The sequence below is a fragment of the Microchirus variegatus genome, assembly GCF_963457635.1.
Source record: "Microchirus variegatus genome assembly, chromosome: 9".
NCBI classification, from domain to species: domain Eukaryota; kingdom Metazoa; phylum Chordata; class Actinopteri; order Pleuronectiformes; family Soleidae; genus Microchirus; species Microchirus variegatus.
The window spans coordinates 8,989,429-9,000,395 of record NC_139810.1 but is presented as its reverse complement, the minus strand read 5'-3'; the positions used below and the strand labels follow the sequence as shown (position 1 = coordinate 9,000,395).

At 42.0% G+C, this 10,967-nt stretch overlaps 1 protein-coding gene across 1 annotated transcript in view; it reads right to left on the bottom strand.

Annotated features, from left to right (window-relative positions):
• Nucleotides 1-539: 539 nt before the first annotated feature.
• The window catches only part of slc9a8 (solute carrier family 9 member 8), a 28,056-nt gene continuing 17,628 nt past the window's right edge, over nucleotides 540-10,967 (bottom strand). The window contains exons 9-16 of the mRNA XM_083894715.1: nucleotides 9,777-9,921; nucleotides 9,472-9,577; nucleotides 8,839-8,955; nucleotides 8,662-8,744; nucleotides 8,463-8,574; nucleotides 3,713-3,933; nucleotides 3,434-3,580; nucleotides 540-2,060 (exon numbers count right to left, since the gene is read on the bottom strand). Coding sequence (XP_083750841.1) covers nucleotides 1,947-2,060; nucleotides 3,434-3,580; nucleotides 3,713-3,933; nucleotides 8,463-8,574; nucleotides 8,662-8,744; nucleotides 8,839-8,955; nucleotides 9,472-9,577; nucleotides 9,777-9,921 — 1,045 coding nt within the window. The 3' untranslated portion in view covers nucleotides 540-1,946. The remainder of the gene's footprint in view (nucleotides 2,061-3,433; nucleotides 3,581-3,712; nucleotides 3,934-8,462; nucleotides 8,575-8,661; nucleotides 8,745-8,838; nucleotides 8,956-9,471; nucleotides 9,578-9,776; nucleotides 9,922-10,967) is intronic.

Here is a 10,967-nt window from a genome sequence, read left to right as displayed (position 1 = left end):
TGTGAATGTCCTTGAGTGGCCCAGCCAGAGCCCAGACTTGAATCCAATTAAACATCTCTGGAGAGATCTGAAAATGGCTGTGCACCGACGCTTCCCACCCAACCTGATGGAGCTTGAGAGGTGCTGCAAAGAGGAATTATGGGGTGTTGTGTGTAGAATTTTGAGGAAAAAATTAATTTAATCAATTTTGAAATAAGGCTGTAAAATAACAAAATGTGGAAAAGGTGAAGCACTCTGAATACTTTCCGGATGCACTGTATGTCCTATATTAACTCAATATTTCCTCTTTAGAGTGTGCAAATATACACAGTTCTTGGTTTTGTATTTTTTTGTTTTTTTGTTTTTTTGACAGTGGCAGCAATAAATACAAAACATTTAATGCATATGTGATGTCAAAGTGATTTATTATAGGTATTTTTCTCCTCTCCCCAAGCTCATGGAGCCTGTATAAAAAAGCATTTATCCAACAAAACAGTGCACAGTTTATGAATAAATAGAAAAAATATATATATGAACATTCACAAGATCACATTCCCTATTATACCCACACATTCATTCAGTGTGCAACTGCATTAGAAATCCACAGTGAAAATCACAAAAAGTAACAGATGAACCTGGAACTTTCTGGAGGCAATTTCTAAATTGCGTGATAATTCATCATTAATAATGGAGTGAAATTAGTTCACTCAATTTAACAGTTTCTCTTTGTTAACCGGTTGCTGGAGGGTGAAGTGGCAACTCATCCATCACATCTTGTATTTAATCTTCATTACATAAATTCAGTCAGAACCATTCATTCACATTCCACATGCAGAAATCAGTGAGAATTAAATTTTTGCTCTGATTTTGCCCGATTCCTCTGCCCAGCCTGAGACAGACGAGCATCATCTCTCTCCATCTACTTCACAAAAGGCTCAGTTCAAGTATACAAAGTCTACAATATATTGTTTCCACTCCACCTCACCATTAGACAACCTTTTCCTTGCTGGAAACCTAGGGTTTGGATCACTTTGTGAACAACTCACATTTCCCAATACCAACATCAATCCACCACTGCCTCCATCAGTAGATATAAAAGTGTTATATTATTGAATTCAGTGTTTGCAATTCTTTGTTCAGATTTACTTCAGTAACAAACTGACCACACTAGGCAGCAGTAGAGCAGCAGCTCCTGTGTCCCTGTGAGCTAAAACTGAATGTATCAATGGACTTTGGTGTGAGAGAGTGAGCTCTTATACATCAGCTGGAAAAAAAAGCTGTCTAAGTCAGTGAGATAAAGAATAATATAACATATTATAAAAAATATGATAGATTTAGGCCGACATGGATTTTAATCAATTAAAGGTCCAGTGCAAAAAAATAGGGAGCTAGGTTTGCTGTATTTTGGACCACAATGTTTTTTTTTTAATTCTAACTGAAAGATATTCAGCTGTAACAACAGCTTTACCAATAATTGCTGCTTAATTTCACACACCGTGCCTTAAAGTCATTAAAATCTGTTTTTCATTGTATTGCTGGCAGTTTTGTTTTCAGTGTCATTAAGGTGGTTCGTGGAGCAGAGGGTGCACCGTCAGCACTGACACAAACTCCTGAATAATCCCTTTAAAAGGTGAAACTCTACATACAAAAAATATCTTGTGTCCCTTCACCCACAACTGTAATCTTCCAACAGAAGTGAACTCAACATAAACTAGTGCAACAAAGCAAATGACAAAAGTGAAAAGGTGCTCAAGTATTGCTTTACACTTTTGAACTTTCCCTTACTGATTTCCCTTAAGAACAAAATATTTTCTTTAACAAACTCCTGTTCAGCAGACGGATGAACAGTGACACACACATACACTTCTTCATCCAGTGTTTTAGCTTCAAAACCAGATTCAGTGGAGGCGACTGAAACGAGAATAGTGATCTCTCTCTCTCTCACACACACACAGTCTGTGTTGACCTCACAGGATTTCTGCCTCATCTTCATCATCCTCAGAGCCTGATGGTCCCTGGCGAACTTCTTCATACCACTTGTTGGTCAGGGTTTTCATCTGGATCCGGCCATGTAACAGGTCCTGTGAGACACCACACACAACAAACGGAACGGTCATCGCGTAAGCAAGAATAAACATGACCACAGGGCTTTATTAAAATGAAAGAGTGAGGGAAGGAAATATTGTTTACTACTAGTTAGCCATTGTGTTGTCATTTTTTTATTGTCTATATTTGTCACGAATGGATCACAACCAATCTTGATCACAATTCACATTGTGTTGCTTTGTAAACGTGCAGAATGTGTCACTAGTTCCTTCAGAATCAACTTTCACTGCAGTGATTGGACAAATGCGGCAAAATCGTCACTTTTAGGGAAGCTGGGCTTCCATGTGAATTTATGACGGAGAGTGGCTTGTACATGACGGTTGGAGGAACTGTCTGAAAGAAGGAACCAGTTTCGGCTCAGTCCTGCGTGTGTGATTTTGTGAGAGAAGTCTGTAGACAAATAGCTGGCCGTTGTGTTATTTGCACAGCCATAAATTTAGCTATTTTCATGTGTACATTATATGTGTAATTATCACGTTTCCTTGTTCTAGTTGTTCGTTAGCAGGATTTATGTAAAAACAACTAGGCCTGAAATGAGCTTCCGCTGTTTCAAAGACCAATATAAATGTTTTTCTTCTTTTTAACAACGAACTAAACAACAACCAAGCCGAGTGTTTCCTCTCACTGCTCCAATGTCAGTGTCTAGTGAAACGGTGCCACAGATCTTACAGCGGCTTCTCCCGAGTGTTCACCCCCAGACGTCAGTAAATAGGGATGAATATTCAACACTGTTTGCTCCTAAAACAAAGATGCTATAAAATACACTAACCCTGAGAGCAATTTCTACATTGTGTTAGTTAAAGGACATAATAGATATTAAAAAGACACTACATCCCCCCCCCCCACCTTCTGAGGCTACCTCTACCCAATGATAAGGAGTGGGCTGAGAGCTGAGGGAGGGAGGGACAATGAAGTGAGAGCTCTGGTATTTAAAGAAAGGGGGACGAGTCTGGGACATACTTTGGACGAAAGCTGTGCCCTGAATTTGAATGCAGTAGCAGCTGTTTGACCAGAGAGAGGCAGTAGATACACTGTTTTTTTATGACAACTAATACTGTATGTATGTACTGGTTTACACCTGGAAAAAAAAGGCGGTTCAGTTACACTTTAAGTGTTTAAATAATGAGGACCACAGAAAAACCTGACTCGGAATGGGTGTGGTTGTATTTGTAATTGTCAGAAGCAAAACTATGAAAAACACCAACCACTACATGAAAAAATAGAAGCATCGAGTGGATAATGGTTTGATAAACATTATTGACATCACTGACTTGTACCTTTGCCCTTTTTTCTGTTTTAAATAACAATAAAACATGTTAAAGGAATCATGAGGGAGCGTTTGTCTAACCTCTTGGGTTAGCCTTCGAGTGAAGAAGGGGTTTAGGTACTTAGCATCAAGCCACATAAAGCCCTTTAGATCTTGTCTCTGGAAGATGTGAGCCTCGTATTCCTCCTCTGTCAGTTCTGATAGGTGCTCCGACTCAATGGTGTTACCCTGGAGAGACAAGAGGATAGGAGAGAAACAGAGAAACAGTCAAATAAACAATTAATGGGAAATGAAATGAGAGGGCCCTCTAAATGAGGTGAAGGGTGTGAGTGAGTGAGACCAACGTGCTCCGTTCCTTACCATTTTCTGCGTCTTGCTGAGATTGATGTCCTTCTTGTTCTTTCTTCGAGTCTGGCTCTCCTCTATGTCCATGAGGCGAATGAGAGGCATGGTCCCGCCCCCCAGGAAGAGGATGGTGAAGAGGACGATAATGATGGTGGTCGTGCCGATTAGCTGCCGCTTCTCGATGGGCTCCAGGCCCAGATGGAGGCTCAGAGCGTAGGGGATGGCTCCTCTCAAACCTGACATGCAAAAAACAAAGAGAAATCAAACTGTGGACGGACAACAAGGAAACTGTATCCTCATACTTCATTTGGTTTTGTTTTTGAATGTTTCTGGCATTTGCTCTTTGGTGCTTATTTATGAAATCTGAAAGAAGATGGAACTCATATATGTAGCAACATTGTGGAAGTCCACTTCAATCACAGGAAGTTGCTGGTCTACTGCTGCCTTGATTGATTAATTTGTGTTAGATAGAATATTCTAGTAATAGAATAGAATATAAATACTTTATTCATAGCAGCACAGCAGAAAAATATGATACACAAAAATAATTAAACATAAAATAAGTGTACAAATGTATGTTAAGAAAATAGTGCAATACATGAAATTAAATGAATAACCCATAGGATCAGGTGCAATTGCATAAGGAGAGACTAATGTAGTCTGACTAATATTAATCTCATGAAGAGATATTGTGCAAGTTGTGAAATGAAGAAGACTCAGTTTGTACAGGGAGTTTTTGTAAATCCTGATGGCTGATCGCAGGAATGACTTCCTGAATCTGTGCAGCTGTGGCCTAGTGGTTAGGGCTTCAAGCTTGAGACCGGAGGGTAGCCAGTTCAAACTCCGACCTGTCCGCAGCTCAAGTGCCCTTGAGGAAATGAACCCACTGGATGGGTTAAAATGCAGAAATCTTCCTTGTGACAGCAGAGCTGTCTGAATCTCCTGGAGAATGTGCTCTCCTGAGCCTGGAGGATGTGGTGGAGCGGATGACCATGATCATTTCTTTGATGGAAAGCAGTTTGTTCAGCATCCTCCTCTCCACCCCCGTTTCCATGGTGCCAATGATGGAGCCGGCCTTCTTAATCAGTTTGCTTGTTTCACCAGCTCCAATGCTGCTCCCCCAGCATACCACAGCAAAGTGCGCTGGACACACTGGAATTCCACTGGAATTTGTAATCCTCCACCATCTCTATGAGCACCCTCAGCGGTTGTGGAGCTGTCCTCTTCCTCCTGAAGTCCACTACCATCTCCTTGGTCTTGGCCATTCAGAAGCAGGTGGTTCTCACTGGCCCACTTCACAAAGTCAGTGACCACTGTCCTGCACTCTCCTCCCGTCCATCCCTTATATACCCCACCACGCAGAGTCATCTGAGAACTTCTGCAGGTGGCATGACACAGAGTCATATTGAAATTCTGAGGTGTATATGGTGAACAGGAAGGGGGGCAACACAGTTCCCTTCGGGGCTCCAACATCACTAACCACCACATCAGACAAACCGTGACCCAGTCAGACAAACTGTGGTCTGCCTGTCAGCACCATCCAGGTGAGACTGAGCTCCATAAAGCAGATAGATGATGGTGTCATCCACCACCAGATTGGGCTGATAAGCAAATTGAAGTGGATCCAGTGAGGAATTTACCTGCGGTCTGAGCTGGGCCAAGACCAGCCGCTCCATCACCTTCATCACATGCGGCGGTGTCAAGGCCACTAGGCGGTAGTCTTTGGGTTCACATGATGGTGATGATGACTTTGTCTTGGGGACAGGAACCAGGCATGATGTCTTCCACAGTGTTGGGACCATTCCCTGTTGGAAGCTCAGGTTAAAGAGGTGCTGCAGGATCGTAGCCAGCTGGGTGGCACAAGCCCTCAACAGCCTGGGACTGAGACCATCCGGGCCTACAGCCTTGTTCTGCTGCAGTCTCTCGAGATGTCTTCTAGCCTGGGGTTGGTTGTCACTGAGAGAGGTGGGGGGGGGGTGGAGGTGAGACTGTGTCCAAGCAGCTCTCCAGGGGGTGCAGATGGTGGAGAAGCAGAGGTGGGGGGAGGGAGGTGTGACGTGTGGAGGAGGCAGCAGGGAGCTGCGTTGAAGTCTGTGAACAAACCCGTTAAAGAAGAGGTTCAGCTGGTTAGCCCTCTCGACTGTGCCCTCTGTCGGTTTTTCCTTCACGTTGAATCCGGTGATGGTCTTCATTCCGGTCCACATCTCCCTCATGTTGTTCTGCTTCATGCGTCTTTGCTCTGCCTCAGCATCTCCTTCAGGTCACGCTGTACCTTTCTAATTTCCTCCCAGTCCCCAAGTCTGAAGGCCTCTTTCTTTTTGTTGAGGAGGGTCTTGAGATCCCTGGTGATCCAAAATGTATTGTTCGGGTAGCAATGGACAGTCCGGGCAGGGAGAACCGTGTGTTCACAGAACCTGATATATTCTGTGATGCAGTCTGTCATGGAGTCCTCCCCATGTGGCATGCAGAGCGCTTCCCAATATGTAGACTCAAAGCAGTCCTGCAGAGCCATGTCAGCCTCCTGTGTACTGCTTCTCACTAAGCGGGTGGCAACAGGAAGCCTGGGAGTCATTTGGTCCAGGTTGTGATCAGACATGCCAAGGGGGGAAGGGCAGTGGCTGTGTATGCATCCCTGCTGTGCGTCAGCTTCGCAACCAAAAAGTAAGAAAAAGTAACAGAAGAGCCACAGAAACCGCACAAAAAGTAGTCGACTACATGGCGTAACTGTTCCAAAAAGAGTCACTCCTAATGCGAAAATAATAATAAGTAAAGATGCTAAACCTCTTCTTCACGGTTGCCCCGTCAGCGTCAGACGCAGCGACAAAAGCGTCATAAAACCATATCTAACTTTAACAAACACAGACATGCTGCATACCCAAAGAAAGGTCAGACTCAGCTAAAAAGCTCATATAAACCATTCTTATGTTCACGAAACACAGTTAAAACACCGATGGATCAAACAGCAGGAGCAGAAAAAAAACGTCACAGTGGACACATTGCAAAGCGGCACCGGAGCGTCAGCGTGATTATGTAAACATAAAAACACGTGTCGACTGGACAGCTGAGAATCTACAGATTCCAACGGTACCATTTTTATCACTCTACGACCAAGATTCACGGATACAGAACCAAAATAAGAGCACAACAACAACTGACTTTCAAGTACAAGCAGAAATGTCGTCTTACCTTTGCTGTTTATCAAAACAAGTTATTTCCACTGGAACAAAACCACTTCTAATGAAGAACTACACTTTCCAGCATGCTTTGGGAACAAATCTGTCTGATTGATCATTACAGAGCGACATTAGAGCGTTCTGATTAGAAAAAGGCGAATGTCTGCACAAATGCGTCATATGCATTTATGTCCTTTTGACCCGCTAATGAAGTGATTCACACGCATTTGGAGACCGGGGTCTGGTTTAGAGGTTTAAAACGAGCTGTCAATCACCCTAATTGACCAAGGTAAGCCAGAGCTATGGCGCTGCCTAACTGAAGACGCTGCAGAGTCACAGAGTTGTTATCACGCACCGCACAAGAAACATCGATTTACAGCGAGTTATCATACTTTTTTTTTTTCTTCAAAAGAAGTTCTTTTTAGATCTGTAGTGACATATAAATAAAATTAAATGGGTTTTCAATAATTTGGTACCTAAGAAATCCCAAATGGCACAGATGGTGCCAAGCTGTGCCAAAAGTGAGAACGCCCAGACATCTCTTTAATAAAACCGCTGTAATTTCACTCTGCTTCATTTCAGCAGCATCAGACTTTGCACAGCTCATCTCCACATGTTGTTATATGACCTCCATGTGTTAAGCTCCTATTGCATATTTTAAAGGTGATATTTGCTTTAAAATGCAATATTTTTTTAGGCGAGAGAAAAAATCCTTCAGTTATGCTGTGTTCCATGTACATTGACTCTGACACAGTGGCATCTGCAGTGAAACTTACACCTCTGGTGGAATCTCACAAGTGTTATCTTCATTTTGATACCAAGATAATACACATAGAGCTTGTAACTGCAGAGGTTTCTATTTAGTTTGGGCATGTCATTTTAGAGCAGGGACTCCAAAAAGAGGGTCAGGGAAGAAGTGGTTAAATGAAAAGAAAAACTAACACAAACAGAGAGCTACCGTATCCAGCTGCCGCTAGCACGGCGCCACCTTTTTTCTTCAAGTGGAAGCATTCAAACACTTGAGTCAGTGGTTTTACACATTGACAAAAACTTCAGTTTCCTCTTGGAAAAGCCTGTCGAACAAACTAGTAAAGCAGTGAGCATATTCATTAGATAGTGTACACTTATGCTGCGTGCCAATTAGAAGAGAACTGGGAGTGACTTCAGATTCCAGGTTAAAAATCAGTGGTCAGACATCTGATTCCAACTACAAATGGAACAACATTTTGGTGATTCCATGAACCTTTTGTTTCAGTGGCCTAGAAATCTGATCTTTCTGTTGCCCCTGCTCGCTGTCATGTTATCCTGAACTCCCTGAAAGTGACTTATACAGGTCCACTTAAAATAACCCTAACTGTTCCTTTAAAGTGTGCAATGCAATTTTTTTTTCTAGTATGTTTTGACAGTAAGCACTGAGCATGCTTCTCAGCACAGACATCACACAGAGCAGAGTCAATTGGATGTAACACACTCAAGAAAGTCCATAACCTCATTACCCCCCCTTTAACAATGAATCAACTACCTACTTCAGCTTTCTTTCAAACGTCCCTTTGACCCCAGTACAACAAGCACACACACTAGTGTCAGCTCACCACTGAACCACATGATGAACATCATTTTGGGATTGATCTTGTGGTCTCTGAAAAAGTTCAGCAGGAAGGAGAGAGGGAAGATGTTCACTGCTCGACCCAGAAGAATAAGGACCTGCAGAGAGAGAACGGCAGCTGTGACACCCTTAAAAATTTTAATGTTCAGATGACTTTATAAAAGAAATATAAGAAGAACACTTACTATGCACCAGATGACAAAGGACATTTCAAATTTATGTGGGAAACTAAAGATGGAGAGACCGAGGAAGGCAAACACACATGTTTCTGAAGAAAGAGAGAGAGAACTGGGAAAATTAGGTTTTTATTGCGAAGGGAAAATAAAAAAGGGTACTGGGAGATTTAGAAGTATTTCACTGACCACACATGAAGGCGACTGTGCGCAGTGTCTGCTGCATGAGGATCTGAGTGATGGGAGACAAGTTGTGATGGGTGTAATGAGACATCACAATTCCAGCAAACAGGATAGACATGATCCCTGTGGGTGGAGAGAAAACATGGGATTTAATAACCAGTCCGAATTGGGATCAGTGCATCACTGATACAAATACCAGCATCAGGTATCAGGCCCTCGTGTAGTCGTAGTTGTATTTGTAAAATGATTCCGGATACTGCACCCAAAACCATTTCAAGTATGTATTCAGGGGTGCAGAGCAGACTGTAACCGGTGTCCTGCTAGACTGTCAAGAGGAGGAGAAAAGTAGCTCCTTCACCACAAGTCATTTGATAAACATCTACAGAACCAAGATGACACACAGCAAAGGAATTGCAGTATGCAGGAATTGCAAGTATAATTAATTTAATACTTCATTTAATTTTTGAATTAATTCAAGTCTACTCTTTTGGTCACCTTAAAATGTGGTGTTCCTTTACAAACAAGGGTATCTTCTAAGTTGTTTAAACATATCTTGATATAAAGACCTGTAAATAAAAGCTGAAAATACTGATCTGATTACTAGTGTGTGTGTGTGCGTGCGTGCGTGCGTTCACCCACCAGACAGTTGGGTGCCCTCTGCCAGCCCGTAAGGTAGGTATGCAAATATTATCATCATACCAAACTCCAGGGAGGGAGTCTTCCTCAGGTCAAAGTGTTTCAGAAACTGATCACAGAGTTAAGCAAATTCAATAAAGCAAACATGAAATATTATAGTATAGTTTATGGATGTTGTGAAGGAGGACATGAGGACAGTTGGTGAGGACACAGGCTATGGCGACCCTTAAAGAGAGAAGCCAAAAGAAGTAGAAGAGGAAGAAGAATATGGACAGAAATATAAAGTACACAAACACAAGTGTGGATACAACAGCCGAGATGAGTCCAGTGAGGGTTCCAAGGGCAGCGGATCCGAAAAACATTTTCAGAAAGTAACTCAGTGCTTGCAGGAAAATCTCCCAGCCTGTTACCGTGGAGTTTGTGTCTGACCGTGAAAAGAAACCCTCAGCTGTGCTGGTAGACGAGACAAGAAACAAAAAGAACAAGTCAAACCACATTCACCGTTGTTGTACCTGTATCTGACCCTAGAGGGCAGCAACACTCCACCACTGAATGTGTTTTATGAGCGTGAGTGGGAGACAAGGTTAGGTTTTCTTATTCTAAATCTGTGGAGTCTGAAAGGCTCATAATGGTGTAAATGTGAATATGTGGTCGGGCTGCAACTCACGATTATTTTCATAATCATGAATTTATACAGAAAATAATCAATATGAAATTTTATAGTTCAGTAGACCTTTTTCCAAGGTCAAATTCAAGCACTTTTCATTCAAACATCTATAATGATGATTGATTTGATTGATCAATATTGATTGATTATCACATATTATAATAGTCACAGTCACACACAGTTTTTATTAGAATCTGACTAATGTTATTCCTCACATTGAGCAACAGATTTTGTGGTTTACTCTTGATAAATCATGGACTAGATTTACCATGAGGTAGTCAACGTTAACATGGCAATTATTTACAGTACACTGCCAACTGTCAATGCTAACATTATGCTATGTTATGCCATATTTCATGCAGTCATTTGTTTCCCTCCAGGCTCTTGTAAATGTTCAGTGACTCTCTGGATTAAAGATGAAGGGAAGTTCATCAGGAAGTTGAAGAGGTCAGGATACAGCAGGTCTGGAAAAATGTCCGGCTGTTTCCAAACTGATAGCTAGCATGAACGGGGGAATTATGTATAAGGATCAGATATATGTTGTGTTTTGCTATCTCTCCGTGGATTTGAATTGTGGACCCCTTCATTTTTACTGCATATTAGACTGCCATGATGGAGGTTAATAAAAATTGTCATCTGGAGCTCTATAGTATGGAGCCCCTAAAAGGACATGGGGAAACAAAAAAAAAGATAAGTTTCTTTGGGGGCTCGGTACTATAGGTACCTTATACAGCCCTACCCATTTAAGCTGTCATATTCAAATTGTATTAATATTTGACTGTTATCCTGACAAACAGCTGGACAGCAATTTGTAATTAATAATCCTATGTAA